The 21559-nt window shown below is 45.7% G+C and overlaps 1 protein-coding gene across 1 annotated transcript in view; it reads right to left on the bottom strand.

The window, feature by feature from the left end:
- The window catches only part of TMEM131L (transmembrane 131 like), a gene marked incomplete at its 5' end in the record, with an annotated part of 79231 nt that extends 58001 nt beyond the window's left edge, over positions 1–21230 (bottom strand). The window contains 3 exons of the mRNA XM_084264164.1: positions 13306–13349; positions 20649–20719; positions 21107–21230. Of these exons, the coding sequence (XP_084120290.1) occupies positions 13306–13349; positions 20649–20719; positions 21107–21230 (239 nt within the window). The remainder of the gene's footprint in view (positions 1–13305; positions 13350–20648; positions 20720–21106) is intronic.
- Between the last annotated feature and the right edge of the window lie 329 nt (positions 21231–21559).

The following is a 21559-nucleotide window of genomic DNA, read 5'->3' as shown; positions in this document are numbered from 1 at the left end:
AGACTGCTTTGCTCCCTAGCAGCTGACAGTACACGAGCATGCAGAGGGACCATCACACACTTCCAACCAGCCAGAGCAGGGAGACTTGATTCAGCTTTGCACGGACCCTTAAAATCATTTTACAGAAATGGACAGAGGTGGTGGTTTCACAAGGTGCAAGCACTTATGAATCAGTCACTCCCTCCTCTCATTTCACTTCCCTTTTGCTATTGTGCATTTTTCCTTTCACCATTGAACCGCAATCTGCTGTTGTACCTTCTCAGTTTTGCCTACCACCTGAAATAAGCAAGCCTTCGTTTCCCCTTTCTACCAGCATCTTTGTTTGCTTTGCCTTTTTTCCAGGGGCACCCCTCCCCCAAATCTTTAGTAATTTTTTTTCCTCGTTACAATACTTTCCCCTGCCTCTCTGGCAATTACACCCTGTCCTTCCCCTGCTGCCAAATTCTAGCCCAGACAGGTTCAGCATTGCATCTGAGTGGTTTCCGGCACTGCATTAGGCAAGATGTCTCACCAGCATCACGTGTGACTTGCCAGCTTGCCCATTCTCTCTGCCCAGCCAGGCAACTGCATGGGTTTGGTAGGGTTTTGCCTTAAACAACATACTGCTCCGAGCTTCAGTAGGAGGCAGCAGGCTGAAGATGAGCACCCTGTGCATATGAAGCAGTTCTCCCAGGCCTGCACCACTCACCAAGAAAGGTCTGGTGGTTGCACGGGTGCCCTTTGCTTCTGCAGCAGGAAGTCCTGTGGTACCCAAGGTGCAGACTGCCAAGCCACAGCCTCTGTCCCCGAGCAACACAAACCAAGGCCGCTCTCTGAACCTCCATGAGAACCTAAGCAGACTGGGCAGGCCAGGCTTGCTGAACAAGTCAGAAGCGTTGGGGGGTTGCAAAAAGTTCCTGCAGCTTCACCTGTCGCCTTGCCCTCTGTGGCAAGGGGAAGCTGCACACAACTGGGGAAGCAGCAGAAGCAGGAGAACTTGGGGGGATGCAAGCATTTCTCAGCCTGGGCTCGTAAACTAGGAAAACTGTAATTCTCCCTTCTCCTGAAGGGCTGGGAACAAACAGACTGTTCCCAAGGGCCATTGAAAAACAGCCAAATTAAACTCCTTGACCGTCCTCTGGTAAAACCTCTTTCTCACTCGCTGCTGGAAGAGCCGGAGGTGACCAGCCTTCCAACATCTAAAGCTCGGTCCGGAAATTACTCCTCCCCCACTGCCCAGGTGCTCAGGGACGGAGCTTCCCCACAGCCTAGACCACATACTGCTGGTGGGGATGGATCCCACCTAGCACCAAGGGCCAGCTCCAGGTCACAGGGCAGGTGAATCTTGCCCATCTGATATCCCTAAGGCTGCTCTATTGCTTTGGAACATGTTTTTTTCCCCCATGATTGGTGTGATCTGACCACCACCTGCTGACCCTGCTTTCAAACAACAGATGAGCACTGCATGGATGCCACAGTGGCACTGAAAGCATATGGGATACCACACAACATTCTAGTTACTGGGCAACAATACTGCAAAATAGACCCACGACCTCACTGATGCTACTGGTTTTTGCATTTAGCCACAGCCTTACTGCCACCTCCTTCTCAAATTCATGGTCCCTCAGGCTCCGGCTCCCCACCCATGGGGTTTGCAGCAGCATCTCTGGAGAGAGCTGTGTTGGGACAAGGGTCTCATGAGCCCAGACAGGACACAAAGGGTCAAAACCAGCACACAGTGTAGTTTGTTTGGAAGGGAATACTGCTGAGTACCCAGCCAGACTGCGGGCACTTACTAAACGGATAGAAAACTACCTCTCCTCCCCACACATCCTGCAGCAAATCCCTCTGCCTCTCCTCCCAGAGGTTAAATATCAAGACTACTAGTTTAACCATGAGGCTTGGTGGTAACAGTTAATACTGATAGCATCCCTACTCTGAAATGCTCAGGATTTGCAACAAGTGCAGGAACCGACCTACTAATGGCATTACTTCATCCAGGAGCTGCTGCCCGATGCCCAGAGGGCAACAAAACCGTGGCTGTCCAGCCCTGTGGGTGATGACAGCCAGTTGCCAGTAACTTTACTAGTAGAGTCCTAAGGTAAAAACACAAAGCTTTTATATTTCAGATGCCTTTAATACTACTTGTTAGATTGTTCTACTTTTCAAGTAGAGAGCTAGCACTTCACATAGTAATTTCTGTATTAACTCCTACAAAGGCAACCAGATCTTTCACAGCTTTTATTTTCTACCAAACATAACCACCTTTTTTTGTTTTTCAATGAATCACTGCAATTTATCCTCAAATTAAATAAAACTACTGTATTGTAAGATAATCCAGTAAAATCCAGTCAGTTGTGCTTTCTGCCCCACAACTCTCTCAGGACTCTGTTGTGCAAGGACAGCTGCTCACACCACAATGTACATGAAGATGAGTTTCAGACAGAGTGAAATGTACCCATAGACCCCATCTGTTTGTAGAACACCCGTCCTGCAACAGATGAGTAATTAACAGCTTTTACATACTGCAGCTCTGAGACAGAGCAGCAAGGAGGTCTGAGAGCCTTAAAAAACAGCACACATGTATTTTGAATTGCTTGTGCAAAGTGCACCTCTCGTCCGAGGTAAAGCGATGGAGTTAAAAGGCGGCACAATACACTGGAACCTCAAGGCCTTGGAAACCATTCAAAGGATCTTCCTTGCGAGTAATACAAAAACAAGCACGCATCTGTTTTCTTTCCACTCACCAGTACTAAACACATCACACTGAGACTGCTGGCTCAGAGTCAAAGAGGTCTCCAAAGTCCCTCATTGTTCCAAGTGTAATCCCAACGGCAGCACAACACACCACAACGCGCACGGACCAGTGTTCTAAACACCAGGAGGTGGCATTCAAGCACACGTGCTTTCAAGTGGCCCAATTTCAGTTTGATACATGGACTGCTGAACCCACTGCTGTTCTCACTGATAGGAAATAAACACCTACATCTCAAGGACTACGAAGAATTGCCTGATCCCACCAAAGCCATGCAATGCCCAGAGAGGGACTCTTTGGACTCAGGGAAAAGTGAACCAGCAGGAAGCAGGATGCCAGGTGGCCCTTTTTTCAGCTTCATTTTGATAACCAGAAATCGCAGAAATAATTGAAGCAGCATCACAGGAAAGGTCAAGCCCTCAGTCCGCCAAACTTAAAAAAGTTAAGTATTAACGTTTGGATCCGCTGCTTGCCAAATGCTGTAAACCCTGAAAGAGGTGTGCAGGAGCTGATAGCTGTACTTGCAGGGACTCAAAGCTGGTTTGCAGAGCTTCTGGAAATCTGAGAGGCTGTATAGCAATCCTATTTTGGACCCTCTCTTAGGATCCACAAAAGCTTTTCTAGCATATATACCATCTCTACCATACAGATGACAGGGAGAGGCCCTAGAGTAAATCAGGAGGGGAAACAGTGCTGCAAGAACACAGCAGCATTCAGGGGCACAGAAAATAACAAAGAAAGTAAACCGAGAGATTTTTAACTTCTCATTAGATCAGATATGAGCATCCACACAGGGTTAAAAAAAGAGCTGGGAAATTCCCACTCAGGAAATTATGTGCTACCGACAAGGCCGACAGTGGCAGAAGCTAAGATCAACAGATGATAAGCTGGCCATTTCTCTACATTGTGAAGCTGAGACTGCCTTTTTAATTCAGCATTAACTTCTTTTTTTTTTTGAGGCAGAGGTACAGAGATATATGACAGTAGAATTATGCTTCAGTCTCTGAAAGACAATAGCCAGATCCCAGAGAGAAACATTAAAACAGTGAACAGCAATTTAAAAAAAAAAAGTAATATATAATGATTTATATATGCAAAAGAAATAGTGAGAACCTATGCCAGAACAATTCTGTCTTAAAGTCACCTTTTCTTCTTCACATATATCATTCAGGTTTCTGAATGTCTTCCCAGGAATTTTGAGATGTGTCAAATTATCCTACTGAGATACAAGCATCTCCAAAGACCAGAGCAGCTTCACATCTTTGAACTGCAAAGGAACTAAGGTCTTTTGTAATGCAAGCTCAGCGACATTACTGTGTCACCACTGAAAGAACAGTTTCTAGGCTTAAAAAAAAAAAAAAAGTCAGCTGCTTTCTGCACTTCTCATGTTTCCTTACAGGGAATGCTGTCACAAACATTAACAAAACCTTTTCTCGCTCAGAAAGCCCAACTTCTAACTGAAACACACCAAAACACAAAGCAGCAGCAGCATGGCCTGCACTTTCAACAGCACTGATTGTGATACACCACCTTAACTTTCTCCTTTTTACTTCCAAGTCCTTTCAGCTTCTTCATGTGTCTTTGGTGAAGTTTTAAAGCAAAACTTGGCTTTTATCAGGTAGTAACAAAACCCATCATTTTGCACTTCAAACATTTTAATTTTGACACCTGCGGAATCCCAGTGTCCATATGGGTGAGACGGGAAACCCCTGACCACAGCTCACTTGGTTCCACAACAGTATCTGGAAGCAGACATGAGGCTATCTGAAAACTTCTCCAAAACCAAGAACACAGGGGTACTTCTCACACTGCTCTTAAAACATTTTCCCGTCTCTCTCCTTTTCCTCATAATTCTGATACAAAACAATTTCGTCACGGGGATCATTTCTGATGGAGGAATTCCCGTGTTTAAAGTCTGGTTCACAGAAGGCAAGGTCTGTTTTGTACACACACAAAAAAAGTCCTGAGTTGTCCGTGTCTAAATATAAGCTAAAAGTTACCAAGACAAAACCAAAACATAAATGCAGCTTTATTTCTACACCACTTTGGGGGCAGGAGGTGAAGAGGTGACTATTAACACAGCCAGCTTTGCACTCTATCTTCCTTATCTGAGGTGGCAGCCTGGACATAACATAGAATGGTGGGCCCCTGAGAGGACAACCAGATACCTAAATTATTCATACTGACCACGTGCATCTCCTAGGCGATTGGCTTATTTGTTTAAAGCAAACTCTTCTACAAATATAAAGCAAATATTTGCAGTGAGTACTCAAAACTCCGCAAGAGTTAACACACGCTCCTCACAAAGGGGCAGTTGGTTGTCCTGCAATAATCACCACAAAGAAAAAGTCTCTTCCCAAAGCAGCTACTGAAGAAAGTAATTCTAAAATTATGTTTAAGACAATGTAACTAAGATTTTAAAAAATAATAAAAATTTACAACCAAGACTAAGCTGAAAGTGGTCCAGATGAGCTATTTGCCTTCTTTTCTTGGCCATGGTTTCCTTAAGTTATTACAGCAAACATCAAAATTAACTAAAAGGCTCCTTCCTTCCCCTACTTGTCTACAAGTCATGCACTCAGAGCCACTGCCAGGGCAGGAGCGCAGCTTTTCCAGAGCACGTTTCTTAGTCAAATAAAAGTATGTGAGGCATCATAAGCTCAGTTTGTATAACCTTTTGAGTCTCTAGGAAGATGAGAGGCAGATAACAGCATTGCCTATAACAACTTATTGTACGCATCAGACAGATTTCAGGTAACTTTATACTCAGCTTATAAACATCAAGCCAGCATGCTGGGGTTGATGATTCAGAAATGGACTGTCTTAAATTCCTCGAAGTGAGCAAGCTGTTTTGTTGTTTGGGTATGTTGTATTGTTTGTTGGGTTTTTTTCCTATCTTCTCACAATTTGCAAACCTGCAACAGCTGAAAAATTATAATGCTAAATGCTTCTAGGGTTATTAATTTTCAGATTGCTGATGTTGGTCTATTATTCTATATATTGATCATTTAACTGCATATAGTAAAACTAAAATCACTTCAAATTAAGTCCTCTTAGGGGCAACTAAGAAGCAGCTGTTAGGGAAATAATTTTTTTTATAATAAATGTGTGTGCATATATATTTATATGAATCTTTTGTGGCCTGCTGCCCACAATTCAGAAGGCTTAGTTTGAGATTAATATACATCTGAAATTCATTATTAGTGTATTACAACCTGAAAGTAGAAGCATAAGAAGAGAGCTCCTATTCTGAATTACTTATACATACTTACACAGCCAAATGCATGGGCTTAAGGGACACTACATTTACAACGACTAGAACAAAGACAATCATGGCACAGCAGCTGTTTGCTTTTCCTTCCCCCCTTCTCTAAATACACAAAATGTGTCCTGACACCGCTTTTCAAACACAGGGCAGGTTAAGTTTAACAAGAAAAATGCCACGTTCCAGCACGGACTTGCAGAGCGCTTGCAGCATGCGGCTGCTTGGTATTAAGAGCTCACCCTCCCCATGTTTGCTGAGTGACTATACTAACAGCCTGTGCTGCATAGCTACATCTCTGTTCCTGCACAGCTTTGCAACCAGCACTGCCACACAGAATGGCAAATAAGACACCATGTGCCCTTGTCTCACCAGCTCAGATCAGGATTGTCCTAACTCTAAAGACACTGCACTCTGGGTGGACTCTGTCTCAAAGTGTAGGCCACAGGGGTCTACCAAGAGCCTGAAAAACAATTAAACCCTTGCAGAGCAAGCAATGTATGTGTGTGTGCCCTTGCTCTCAACCTTCAATGGCAGGCTGCATGATTCACCACACCATCCACCCAAAACCCAATCAACTGCCTCCAAGGATATACATCACACCGGTGCAAATACTTCATCCTCCTACTCAACAGCCACTGATTGACAAGGCATTAGCCTCAACATTCAACAAGATGCTCTCCCTCTTGTCAGCCACAAACTTTTGGGGACTAACCTGCTCATCTCATCAACAGTGAGCAGAGCAGCAGATTTGGCTGGGCTCCTCCTCAGCCCCTCCTGCACTTCAGTAGATAAGAGCAAGCAGTCAGCCTTGACACAAGTACCACCACACAACCTCCCACCCCACCAGCAAGCCAGAAAGCAGGTGAAAACAAGAAAAAGAGGGGACTGTGGAAAGAGCAGGAAGATGCCATGTGGTCCGGAGCAGAGCCACACAGAGACAAAGGTATGCCATCCATGGAACAGCCTGGGAGGAGTGCAGCAGGTGCCATCCCGCAGGTGAGCTGTGTTGCCAGGCATAGCTACGGTGTCGGGTCCAGCACCCATCCAGCACAGTGGGAAGAAGAGACCGAGAAGCACTTTTGTGTATGTTTTCAGCTGACACTGCCACAGAGAGCAAGAGGGAAACCGATCAGAGAATAATCATGGTTAAACATTAACCTGACAAAAATAAACCAAAGAAGTGCTTTTAATCCAGGAGTTTTCTGACATGACTTGTAGGGCTGTAGAAGGCAGGAGACAGCACCAGGGCAGCAGATGGTAGGACAACCTCCTGCAGTACAGAAACCACAAGCAACCCTTTCGGGCCCAGCCTGGACAGAAACTAGAAGGAAGATATGCCATAAGGAGGTGTGAAAAAGATATGCAGAACAGACAGCTGAGAAAGTGGGAAAAGAGCGAAGAAGTGCAAAAAGAAAGTGAAGAATAAATTAACAGAAGAAAGATACAGGACACCAGATGCAAAGCTCTGTTTATTTGTCCATTTAAACAGGTGATTCATTATGTGTGAGAAAGCGTACTCCAGTAGCACACACCCACAAATTCAGCTTCTTCACATACACTAATCCTTGCACAAACAGTAACCTCACAGTCCCAGCTGGGAGGAGACTCCATCTGCTATTTTTACCAGTATAGGAACTGGGGTAAAGATAGCTTGTGTGGCTTTTCAAGGCAGTGTGAGCCATATGAAGGTAAAAGTGGCAATTCTCCGTTTGAAGCACTTAGAGGGCCTTCATTTCTCTAAGATGAATTGTCACATGCAGATGAGAAAGTCCATTTTAGGTGAGCATACAAGATCGAACCGCCAGCGATGCAACCATGGGCACCTTTCAGCCCAGAGGGCCCCACATCAGCACAGGAGCTACCTACATACATACCAGGTGGGTTTTTTCAATTCAGACAAGATTCTGACAATGACTAGGGTTGCAACAGCATAGCAAAGAGTAGTTATATCTGGCCACATATCACCTTTAAAATATCTCAGTTACGATCAGTTAGGACCTAAGCTGAGGGTAGGAGTTTGACAGCTCTTTGCCATTAACTCCTAGAGATCCTCAGCCTGGTTCAAACACAGCACAGCTGGCCTAGGCCACTGCTCTCATTTCAGAAACATCTGAAAGCAACTTAGAAACAAATAAATGGAGAGCAGACTCATTTGCTAGCACACAGCACCACCATGCAATGTCCCAGGACACCCTCCAAAAAAAAAAAACCAACAACCGGCCAACAACCAAATGAAACCCCACAGGGTTTTTTTTTTTTACACCCTGTACCAGCAGACAACATAATTTTGCTAAAGGACCAATATTTTGGAAGAAGCAATGCACATGAAGGCACTGGTCTCCCTAACACTGCTTAATACAAAGTTCAGGAAGGCAAAGTTCATCAGTGAATAAATTACGACACATAAAACAGAGATAAAAGATGAAAGCAACAAGAGTTAAGCCCGCCACCCTACATGGGTGAAGAGTAACACTGACACTTCCTACCAAAGTAATCTGTTTCTTCATCTACAAGAGATCCCCCAACTTTGTTGACCTAACAGTTTTCCCCAATAAGCTTTTTTTTTATGCCAGCTTCACATTAACCTCTGTGTTCCCTACAGATGTTTCCTTAGGGATTTTCACCCAGGCCAAACAGGTAGGTAGGTGCATCTCATTTCCACTCTTATACTTCTAAGGATTACCTAAAGTAAGTTTAATTTATGTAGGCAGTCCCTTGGTGATTTGTATGTAAGATACAACAGTGACTGAACAATTAAAAACAAAAGGTAACAAACATTGAGGTTCGATGCTAGGCAGTGAAATCACCCATTCTGTGTACATTAGAGAAACTCGTTACTTTATGCAAGTGCATTAATGGTGACTAAAAATCTTTTTCCCAAAACAAATGCAGCTTTTTTTTTCCTTTTTTAATACACACACGGACTTTTGCTTCTTTTGTAAGTAAGATTTTTAAAAATATTAGAAACTTAATAAAAGCAGCTTCTGCTATTACAAGTTCGAGCCAGGTGCTTATGTCCTAAGAAAAGTCTTCATGTAATTTTTCAGGGGTAAGTTTAATGACAATCTAAATGATTAAAGGTAATCAATTCAACCTTAGGTTGAAACCACTGGTTCCTTTAAAACAGTTTGAACACTTAACACTCTCGAAACTACTTTTCAGCTTTGAATTCTGAAACTCTGAATGGATACTGTATTTACTTTAATAGAGATGTTAAAAAATTAAACACAACATAAAGCAAGGGAGTTTTTTATTGGTAAATTTCTTCAGAAAAAAAACACCTGGCTAAGCCTAACTTGTTTTTCAATCTTTCTTTTCCTGGCTTAGCCACCAACCAGGCTAGCACACAGGTATACCACCAGTCCCAGGCCATTACTTTCAAGAACCAAACTGTGACAAATTACAGCATCAAGACCACAGGGTTTTTTGAAGGGTGAGTCACCTCTTAAGTTTTTCAGCAGTCCAACTACCATGCTGGACTCAGACTCATCTGTGCCTCTTGACTGGAGATGAGATGAAGTTGCAGCCAGCAAGAAATTGCCATGTATGATCTCGCAGTGTGAAGCAGGCTCCCTGTCCCCAGACACTCTGGATTTTTCCCAAAGCAAGCATTATAACAACATCTCTTAAGTATCCATTAAACCTCCAAGCAATTTTGCAGTCTGTGCACCTTAACTGCTTTGTTGTCTCTCAGGTAACCAGCAAGCTACTGCTTTGCCACATTTACCTTCCATTTTCTCTTTCACATCTAGTGCACTACTTCAAGGACACCACAAAAATCACATGATTAGGAGTAATCCCACAGGATAGTCAGGAGAGGTCAAAGTACTGTCCATCAACTGTCACTCACAGGGCTGCACTATCACCCCAGCAGGAACCCACTGGGAGCTGATACCATCTACCGCCCCAAGCACCTCCAGTCTACAGGGTCAAACACTCCCCGGTGAATCAAAGCCAAAGGTTCAACAGAAACACTTGACCGAGCTAACTGCATCACACCAACAATTCTCCTAGCGGTTGATACCTATCTACCCCAAGCAAAGGATGCCCTGTCACAGGTAAAAGCTGGAAAGTGTCCTCTTACTTGCTAATTGTATACCATCCTCCTATGGCTTTCTTTTCTTGTGGACTATTTATGCGCATCAAATATTAAAAGTACATGCTCCACATCTTGAGTACCAGTGATTTACTCTGGTGCAAATGTTTTTTAACAGGTCAGCTGGGAAACAGCCTCAAAGGCCTTTCTCCACAAGTCCTCACACTGAGGATTAAGCATGTCATAGAGGTGAAAATGAGTATTTATTTTTTGGTAGACCAATGTCTACCTCTTTGAAGTGAAAAGCTAAAAATTTTGATAGCGTCATTTGTGCACATCACCTAACAGCACTGTCCCTTTATCTATGTCAGATTTCTGCATTTGCCCTTGTCAACTGTGGCAAGTGAACAGTCAGAAGCATGAAGGAAAACAACAACAAACCCCCCACCATTCTGTCAACACCCATCATTGACAAAGCTTCCTGAACTGAAGTTGTTCTGAAAGGCATCCTTTTACTTCTGACTTTCAAATGTAAGAAACAGGGCTTTTTAAGGAAACTTGAAGATTTTGTAATAGGCTAGAACAAATTCATGGGGCTTTAATTCTGTCAAAGACTGTGTCCTGAAGCAGTACATCCAGCAACTCAAGTACCTACTGCCCAGCATTTCTTGTTTCAGAGTCTGATCAGGAGACACACAACAGTGCAAAGCAACCTGTGGTAGCATCTAAGGAATCAGAAAGGCAGAAATTGTGGGCTGGAAATTAAGGAGTTGCTAATTTCCTTCTTCTTACTCAGGGCAGCTGCAAACTCACAGACCTCCAAATCAACCACTTCTGATTCACCTCCAAAATAGCTTTTTACAAAAATTGCTATTTTGACAATGTCTTTTTACCTCCATACAAACTTCTGTATTTGTTACAGAAATAACGGGACTAAATCCATCCCCCTCGTATACTTGCCACAAAACCAGCAGCAAACCAAGAAGCCCACCCCAAATGGAAGATCTTGTAATGCAAGCACACAGGAAGTCAGTTAACAGACTGTTAATACTTCACTTTCTAATTTTTTTTTTATTAAAAAGTAGGTTAGCAAGCTCTCAAGAGATCCCATTAACCTAGAATTAAAAACTGAATAAAGCCATGTTTTGGAAAGAGACTTGCTCCTTCACACCCCAAGATGCTGAACTCTCTTTACTTTCTTCAGCTCTGGGGAAATTTTTGAATTCTCTGTCTCCATTAACTTCTGTTCATGCCACTACTTTAAGGTGCTTTTGCTTCTAGGAGCTTCACATCAAATTTCACTAGCTTTAGCTGATTTCCCTAGGGCGTGCTGGCAGACAATGAGATGCTGCAAGCTCTCAGGTTTTGCTGCTACAGGAAAAGGAAATCCCCATGATTTCACCATATAGTAATATAAACCAAGGGAATGAAAGTTAATCTGGAAAGAAACTAATAAATTCTAGTTGTTCTAACATACCTTTGCTAGGTCGTTTTTGCAAAGCCTAAGCTGTAACATTCCTTCAGTATACAGAGCAAACACAGATTGGCATTTATACACAACAGCAAACCAAAAACTGTCTGAAAGATGCACACAAACTCGTGTCCGTTTAGGCAAGTTTCCTGAAGCACTTCAGTACAATAGAAGGATGTTTCCATTCATGCAAGTGAACCTTACAAACTTTACTTTCAGAATAGAAGTTCATTTTGGAAATGAGTAAATTACTAGAAAAATCTTCAAGCTCCTGAATAACCAAAAAAAAAAAAAGTAGTCAAGCCACTTTTTCCTATTTCCTGAGTCTCAAGAACTATTTATCTTTCAATAATATTTTTATTATTGCCATAGTACCCAGTGACTCCATCCACCTCCTGAAAAAATAGGCACTTGGATATTTTTTTTTTCTTTCCTAAACTACATCTCTCTTCCTACTAACAAAAATCCCAGAAACCACCTTGAGCCCAGCATTTGAAGCTGCTGTCTTCCAACTACCTCTCAATAAAGACCGCATGCTTCAGCACAGTTAAACCTCTGCATCAAAACCCAGCAGTCCCCAGCTGAAAATCATAAAAGCTCAGAGCTCTTTTCACAAGGAGAGGGAAAAAAAAAAAAATCCCCCAAGCAGGTGGGAGAGTAGGTAAGCAGAAGCCATCAGGACCAGCTGTCAGAGGCAGCAGTAATTCTCCCATCCTGTTTCAATACTGTCCTTGTCATCCCCCCATGGTGATCAGTCATGGGAGCCCTAAAATGATGCTGGGTTCAGTCAAGAAGGCACCTTATGGGGAAAAAAAGAGGGGAAAAAGCCGTGCGAAGGAGCACTGCAATGCAGGACAGACCCATCATAACCATCACCTTCCCACCCCCAGGCTTGTCCCTTCTGCCAGCTCCCAGCAAGGCCCGTGTTTTATCAGATCTGTTCGCTTCCAAACCCAAGCTAAGAGCAAAGGCAGAAGATAAATGAGAAAAGCATTGCTGGCTAACTGCAGCTGTAGGAGCACGGTGGCGTTACACGTGTTTAGTTTAAGTCTTGTGATCTTTCTGGCTGGCATGGCACTGAAAGCTGTACCCACATTAACACATACCAAAGGAAGGAAGTGTTTCACTGGTAGATGTCCAAGCATTTTAATCTGGACGCTCGGAGGAAACAAAATGTGTATTTAAAAAATAATCTGTGATGTTATTTACCCAACCCTCCAAAACAGAGGAGGCCTGATATTAACAGAAACAGCAGAGCTGAGGCTACAGCTCTTAAAAGCTTTATTTTTTTATCTGATTTCAAGAAATAAGGCAGAATATTTATTGTTCCACAGCAACATATTAATAAGACTTTGGATTTAAAGTCTCTTTACCTCCCTTCCCACCTTGGTACACATTAACACTCCAGCACTACTTCTGTTCACAAATTTTGAAATGGAAAATTTGTTTAAAGAATTTAATTATAAAACATGCAATAAAGCAGAACCAATAAACAGGCAATTTTTTTGTGTAAAAGCAATGAAGAGCAAATGCAGGTTATAGAGAGAATAGGCAGAAGGAGATGCAAGAGGCCATTTTAGTCTCGCATACACTGTGCAACAATTTCTGGGTTTGCTAACAAATTAGTAGTAACATTAGCTGAGCAAATCGTAAGCCAAAAGTAATGAAAATCTATTCAATATGCAGTAGGAAAAAAAAAATATCATTTTTAGTAGTCTGCCCAATTACATTTCAGTGTTTCCTAAATAAAAAACCAAAATTATCTTTGATGGTCTTGTTTTCATCTGAGTTTTGCTTACCTTTGCTCTTGTGGATGCTCTTCCACATCCTCCTCCGAATCAGCCTGATAAAGAGAGAAAACACTACATAAGAATCGCAGAATTGCAATGGGGTGCACTGGACATAAATATCATTTTTAACTCCTTTGAAGATGGACTCTCATGACTTGCTTGCAAAACAAACTCAGAAAACTAAAAATCCTGCAGCAATTCCTTTATGGCTCAAAAGGTGGATGCTGTCCATCCTGTTTGAAGATTCAGCTCATTTTCCCAAGCTAAATGGTGACTTAACATGGCTACACCATTATTTTTTTCAAAGTGTTGATTGAACAGACTTGTTTTCCATTTATACAAATGCATCTATAAAAAATTCTGCTCACACATACAATTTGAATCTAAACCCAACAATTATCCTCATACTGCCAGAAGACTGTTTCCTCCAACTTCAAATTATCAGTGCCCACCAGTAAATTTCACTAGCTAGTACCTGAGAAAAAAAGGATGCAGAACACCTTAAAATTCAGGTCACGTGGTAACACGCCCAGAAAAGTCAAGGTACCACATCCCAGCAGGGGACTGCAAGATCCCACGTCTCAGCACCACGTACAGAAATCAGAGAAAATAGAAGCTTTCAGGACAACAGCTTAGCTCAGTTGCTGGGCTAAGGTAATTTTTTGAGACATGCAGCTAACACACTGTGCCAGCTTGCAGTTCACAACTAACTGCTCTGAGCTGTCTACAGGAATGAACTCAAGCGTTGGTTCAGTGAGCTCCCTGCAGGAAATCCATTTAAAACAAGCAGGTAGCTGCTCTGAACCAGCCAAGATCTCCAGGAAAGCTTTAGGTACAACTCAAAATGGGGTATATTACAGCCACCCAACCTGCACTGATGAAACCAGGGCAACTTTAGGGAGATTAACATTTTTCAGGAAGGGGTCACAGTTATCCTGCCAGGCACAGCTAGCTGTTCAGTTCTTCCAGCTACTGCTTCTGCATGTGATGGTTCCACAAGACTCAGACCTTAGCAGTAAGATGATAGGAAAAAACCCACCACAAAACTCTTATAAAATTAAAAGACCCCTCCTACACATTTTCCACGTAAGCACATCACGAAACAGGCCGCAAGTTACCAGCTCTGACTCTAGCTTTTATTTTCACTACATGCTGGAAAACAAAAAGAACAAAAAGAAAAAAAAAAATCACCTGCACAAACACTGAGCTTCTTTCTACAAGCTTCAGATGCTTAAGCAGACAAGACAGCCTTACTCATCTACTGAACAGGACAGACAGCAGGATTTCCGAAGACCTGAGTCTCATGAAGGGGGAAAAAAGTGATAACCACACTAATGCTGCAAATGCGGTTAATATTATTAACAATTAACATCACTATGGCTAAAATAACAAGATTAAGACTAATGTTATTACAGATCTTGCCAAAAGCTACCAGATGCACCTAAACATCAACCTTTTGCCACAAACGGCTCATCCAACAGAGGCCTCACAGCCTTTGCCACAGCATAACCAAATCCCTAACAAGACTGACAGGGAAGTGCAAGTTGATTTGATGACTGTGGAGATCTTTCTGTGTGTCTGCCCTTAAAGGGAGGTTGGAAACACGGTAATTGTACACGAACTGCAACATCAGCACACACCTATCTACAGGTCCTAGCACTTGGGCCTCATGAAGTGCTGGTCATGTCCTCTAACAACTGAGCTAAGCCTTGCTGTTGTGCTCTCCCAGTACAACACAATCATCATCTATTTTCCAGTTTCTCCAAACCTCTCTGTTCTTCCAAGACCCCAGTATGCTACCAAGCAGAATCAGAGAACTCCTCATCCACCTCCTCCAGAAACAGCTCCTCTGCCACAAAGGGGCTGGCAAGACTTCCTCATTTTAAATGGCTTAACTCCTCCTTTAAACGGCTTAATATCTGCCAGGCATTAGAAACCTGGGACTGCCTCATTATGTGGTGCTCACCCGTAATACTAGATATCCTAACATGTCTCCTCTTCAATTTTTCCCACAAGCAACAATGAAGAAAACTTTCCCAACCTACAGCACAGCCGCAGAATAAAATCTCAAATGTGGGAGAAAAAAAGATATTTAAAAAATCACCCCCAACTCTGAGCATGCACACAGAGCCCCATGTCCAGCTTTCTCCTTCCTTCTCTCCACTGTATGCCACGGGCTACATATATACTTATATTGAGGATTAAGAAAACCACCAATAAACCCACCAAAAAAACCCAACAAACCAAGCTTTCTCAAATTACCCTATCACCAGACTAGTAGTACAGGGGGATGGGAGGAAGGGAAGAACTCCTGAAACCAGAATGCAGGTCCCAGGAGCCTATCTGTGACGGGAAAAAAATATACCCTTCCTCCAACCCTCATCCTGAATATGGGCAGGTGCTTATCTTGTGCTAGAGTGCCCCTGAAAGCACCCCTCTCATGTCACACAAGTCATGAGAGCCTGGGCTGACAGCTTCTGCATAATCTGCACAGCCAACCACCCCCAAGTCCTATCAGCACCATCCAGAAGCTCAGCTGAGAGGCTGGAGGAGCCTTTTAACAGCCCAAAGAGGAACACAATTCCCACCCCAAGCCTGTCTCAGGCTTTCACACAAATTGTGTGCCTTCAGACAAGCCCTGCTTTGAAGTAGGCGACTCTGTACATTCAATTTGTGCATAGCTGATGGGATGCGCCCCTGCTAATGACACGCTGCAGTGCCGCATCTTGGATGCATATGTAAGATCAAGGTCTTCATCAGCTTTCGAAATCAGCAGAACAATTAACCTTATTAGCCCCTGAGTTGCAGTAAGGAACAGGGACTGAAGACAAGTCACTACTGCATAGGAGAAGAAAAAACAGTGATAAAATAATCTTTCAGAACCAAGCAGCGCCTCTAAAGTGAAAACCCAGGCAGCAGCCCTGTATTTGCCTGGTGTCTGTAACCAATGATGATACAGGAAACATCGTGGCTCTTTCTCCAAAATTCAAGCACCTGAAACATTATCACAGTAATCTGAAATAAACAGTCACTGTAATCTCCTAACTATCTGCAAGCGAATTGAAACGTACACAAGGGGCTCCTCCAATGAAACATCTTGGTCATCTCCCACATGCAACACACAGGAGCAGCAGAAAACCTGACACACCAGCCAGGCATGGCACTGACACACAAAAAGTGTTTGGTGTATGTTGCCTTTGATGACTTACTGTTATTTTCAGTTGTGATAACAAGACTGAGAACTTCACCTTCACTATTTCATTTTATAGCTCCTCCCTCAAAACTGGAGAGGCTGAACGTGTCGAACAACCTGCTCTGAAGGTGTCCAGCCTGCCTGCCACTCGCTGCCTTCCACCAAAGTGGATTCTGACAGACACAAACACACAACCACGACTCTCCAATACTTCTTTTAAGAGGTGTCCACCACAAGCAACAAATGGCGTTTGTGCTTCTCCTTTCATACACTCATGGCTGTGCAGACAGCAGGCCTGACACCCTTACTGTGCTTCTCCTTGGAATCTTTCCCCTCCTCTTCAGAAAAAAAAGAAAAAAAAAGTAACTGCCTTTCAGCTTTGCACTGAAGTGCTCCAACACAGCTTTTTATATTTGGAGCTTTGTCAGCCTTTAATGGTGAAGGGCTTAGATGTCAAGTCCTACACAAAGAAACTTTTCTCCCAAGCATTTTAGTTAAGTATGTATTAACAAGTTACAAACAAACAAGCAAAACCACCAAATTATACAGAGTCTCAATAAAACCCACAAGAGCTGTGATCAAGCCTCTCAGACTTGAGATTTTCCACGTCAAAATCCCACTGCTTTTCCATGCATCTCCCAACCATCAGGGCATCCAAGACTTCACATTTTTCCACGTTAATGAAAAAAGATGGGAAGAAAAACAAAACCAGATATCCAGCCATGCACCTCAGGGACATTTGCTTTAAAAAGGAGGTGAAGGCAAAGAATAGGGGGGCAAGGCTGGAGCTCTGTGGCTACCCCACACTTCACCTTCAGTAAGAAAGAAAAACTAGGCACAAGGGAATACAGATCCCACACCTAACTAGGAACCCCAGCTCATCTCAAAAGCAAAGAGAACACAGGATGAAACATTGAAACACTGGAGGAAGCTGCAGACCAATGTAAAACCATCAGCACACTAGATGCAGCCAGCTCCTCCTCAGCTCCAGCACACAAGCCCACACACACCCTCACCAACCAAAATGCTCCAGGCACCCTTCAGGCTCAGCTGCGGAGCAAGAGCAGGAGGCGAGCCATCCCTGAACGGCTCTGCAGGCTTCAGAGGAAGCTGAAATCTAAAGATCACCAGCATGAAGGGGAAAAAAAAGAAAAATAGCCCACAAAATAAAAGCACAAGCACATGTAAAGAGGGAAGCTGGGAGGGGGCATGTGAGAAGCAAACAATGAAAGGGAAGCAAGAGGAAACAGAAGGTAGAACGACCAACCGGGGTGGAGGCGTGGGGGCCCTGGGCGGCTGCGCTCCAGCATGCAAATTCATGCAGTTCCCATAGACAAAGCGATGCTGTCAGAGGCCTAGAAAGCAACTACAAATATCAAAATGCTTTGTGGTCCCATTCCCCTGCCTCGTAACACGATGTCTTTATTTGTGATGTGCTCTTGGAACAAAAGCACATGTGGGCAAAGCTGGTGGCTGAATGAGCTACTGACCCGTCCAACTTTCATCCTCAAATTCTGCAGGAAGCAAGGAATGCTGAAAACTGCTCTGTCACAGGCAGCTGATGATGCATGGAAAATAAGATAATAGTGCAAAGCCATGACAGAAAGGGAAAAGCATCCATCAAACAGCACTGGTAATCTGCCAGAAACAGGCAAAATAGGCTGGGCAGACAGGGCAACCTAGTCCACGGCCGTGCTCAGAGCCCGCACCACACAGACAGGAGGAAGGCGCTCTGGGTAAGGAGCACGCACAGCCCCTTCCCTGGATTTTTCACTTCTGCATGCAAAGTCCTCCTTCTCCTGTGCTGCACTCCCACCTTGTCCTCCTCCTCCAAAAGGGAACAGGAAGAACCAGATCGAGGAACCAGCCCACTTCCGGTTCTAGAAGTCTTCCCCAAGACCTATCTGTAAATATGTGAATGAAGAAGCCTTGGGATATTCCCTATCAAACGACATTTATTATCCGCTCAAAAGGAAGTTCTTCCTCTTACTAGACCCTTACATCACCATTGCTGTGCTACACAAACACCGGACAACAACCCTCTGTGAGGGTTTAAGTGAGAATGGCTGCTCTTGCAAGGAAGAAACCATGGACAATGTCCTCATAGTGGTAAATCATAGACCAACGAAAGGACAATCAGCTGTTAACAGATGAAGCATTTCCCAAATCTCTGGAGCTAAAGCTGGCACCCTCACAAATGCCCCTTACCAACCCAGACTGTTCACCCAGCAGGGCGATGCTGCTGGACTGCCTTGCAGGGTGGGTAACCCTGGACTCCTTGGGCACTTAGAGAAGAGCCATGACCAGCCATTGCAGAGCAATGCCACCACTCCACAGGAGCAGTGTTGGAAGGGTCCCTCACCACAACCCAAGGGACAGAGGGAGGTCTTCTTTCCTCCTCCTTCTGACAACTGTAAGATTTGGCTTCAAATCTGGCCTCAGCCCTTAAACCCAAGAGGCACTAAGTAAAGCCCAAGCCCACAAAGAGACAAGATTCGGGCATCAGGGTTGGGCCTGGAACCAAGCTTTGGTCTTAAAACCTGTTTCAGGAGCTCAGGCCCTCCTGCTTCAACTTGAGCAGTCACTGACGCGTGAGATGCTGCTGCAGTCCCCAGGCTCAGAGGGGAAAGCCATGCAAAACAGTCGCTGCACCACTACTGCTCAGGGACTGGTTCATCTGGCTTTTGATGTTCATCTTTTATTTCAATGAGCCAATCGCAATTTTCACTTCTTGCTCTGTCGTAACTGAAACTAAAGACCTGTTTTCTTCCCTGCATACCTAACAGTGTCTACAGAAACAACAGAGGAGTAGCAGCCTCAGCTTCGCCTTTCACTGCTGCAGGGACTCAGCAGGACCATATGCTCCACCACACCAAGTTCAAGAGCCATTCATGCCTGATTTTGCTTCAGTCACGCTGGAGCTTTTTATGAGGATGCTCAAGAACAAAGTGTTTTCCAAGAGGACCTAATCTCCTCAGGAAGTAAACATCACGTCATCATCACTCAATTGCAGCCTTGCAACAAGGAGCAACTATAAATGACTGCATTACACTGTTCTACATCTAATGCATCTTAATGTCTTCGAGGTACAGACTGCACAAGCAAAAGGCCAAATGCCTTAAGCATCCCTGGGCACAGAGACATGGTACCTTCCCTCCGCTACTACCACATCTACACCAAACAAATTCTGAATGGTGTAACTTTTGTTGTTTTAAGTATGTGTATAACCAATAGCTTTCACAGCACTATGGTACAAAATGCTGGGCCCTGGTAAGCAGCATCAATCGCCAGCCAGCTGAGGAGAGAAGTAACACTTCTGCTGCTTTTTCCCTACATTAATGCGTATCAACGGCTGAGCACAAACCAGAATGATATAACGGCTTAAGAGAGATAAATTACTCTCTTTTCTCTCTCACATAAGACGACGTCCCTAAGGACCGCTTCTTCCCATTTACAAGCCTGGTGCCTTGAAGCCTAGGAAGGCCCAGTTCAACATATGGCAGAGTCCGTCAGCGCAAGTAAAATGACTGCCTCGAATGCCATGAACTCCAGACCCCCACTGCCAGCACTCCCCTCTCTTACCAGCCCAGCCAAGGCTCCTCTTCCCACACAGAAGGGAACGAACCATGTTACCACCTAACAGAAGCGGCTAAACAAAACGAAAACACACTACAGCGAGATGAACAACATCATAAATGATGTGTCATTTGAGGGGGAAAAATGGCTTCACCTGGGCAGGTCCGAGATGTAAATACACACACACTCGTTCGTGCGCCGGCAGTACTTACCGTGCTCAGATACGTTAATCACAAAAGAAAAAAAAAAAAGAAAATGGGGTAAAAAAAAAACAAAGCAGAAAAAAAAACAAAGCTGGACAAGCTACAGTGCCGGTGGCAGCCCCGGCAGCGGCGAGGCGCGGGCAGAGGGAAGCCTCGGGGACGGTGCTGCGGCGTGACAGCGGGCGAGGACGCCCCCGCGGGCCTGCGCCTCCCGGCCCCACCGCGGCCCCGGTCGCCCACCGCCGCGGCCCCACACCCCCCGTCCCCCCCCCAGGGCCCCGCGGCCGCCCCCGACCTCTGGGCCCCGTGCCCATCTCGCCCCCCCGCTCCCAGCCCAAAACTACCGCCCTCTGCCCCCACTCCCCCCGGCGCCCCCTCACCTGGGCGGGCAGCAGGAGCTCCCCTTCTTCGGCCTGCCACAGCTCCACCACGCCGGGGATGGGCTCGATGGCTGCACGGGCAGAGAGAGAAAAAGAAACCGCGGATGGGCCGGCCGCGCTCGCAGGCGCCGGGGGCGGGAGGCCGGAGCCCACAGGCGGCGGCAGCCCGGGGCTCCCCGCGCTGGGGCGGGCCCGCAGCGACGCGCGGCCCGGCTGACACCGGGCTGCGGACAGCACAGCGGGCGCGGGGCCGGGAGGAAGCCGGGGCAAGGGGGGACGTGGGGTGTGGGATGCGAGCCACGTCCCGGCTCCCTTTGTGTCCCCGGGCTGCCACCGCGGCAGCCATCCGACGGACGGCGGAGGGGGCGACGACCCCACTCGTGTGCCCGTAAGTGGGCAGCGGCGGCACCCCTGTTTCCCCCCTCCCCACCCGCGACCCGCCCGGCCGGCGCCCTCACCTTGCCCCTGCGCCTCCCCGGGGCGAAAGCAGGGCAGGAGGACGTGGAAGACGCCGAGCAGGAGGTTCATGGCCGCGGCCGCGCGGCAGTAGCCGCTCTGCTGCGGGTAGCGCAGCCCCGCCATGCCGTGCCGTGCTGCGGCTGGGCGGGGGCGGCGGGTGGCGGGGGGGCGGTGCCGACGGAGCCGCCCCGCCGCCACGCCGCGCGGCTGCGCGCCGCCGCGCCCCCGTCCGCGGTCCCGCCCCCTCCCGCCGACGGCAGCACTGAGCACATGGCGCCTGGCCAGGCGGGCAGCGCCGCGCCCCCCGCTCCGGTGCGCCCGGACCCCCGAGAGCAGAGCGAGAGGGAAAGGCGGGAGGGGGGGCGGAATCGGGTTTGCTACTGCCTCTGGGCGCACGGCTTGTGGCGGGGCGGTAAGGTGCCCTCCGTCACGCCCGCGCGGGATGGATGTCA

This window comes from Gallinula chloropus (assembly GCF_964237585.1).
Source record: "Gallinula chloropus genome assembly, chromosome: 4".
In the NCBI taxonomy this organism is placed as follows: Eukaryota; Metazoa; Chordata; class Aves; order Gruiformes; family Rallidae; genus Gallinula; species Gallinula chloropus.
This window is presented reverse-complemented; position numbering and strand designations above follow the sequence as displayed.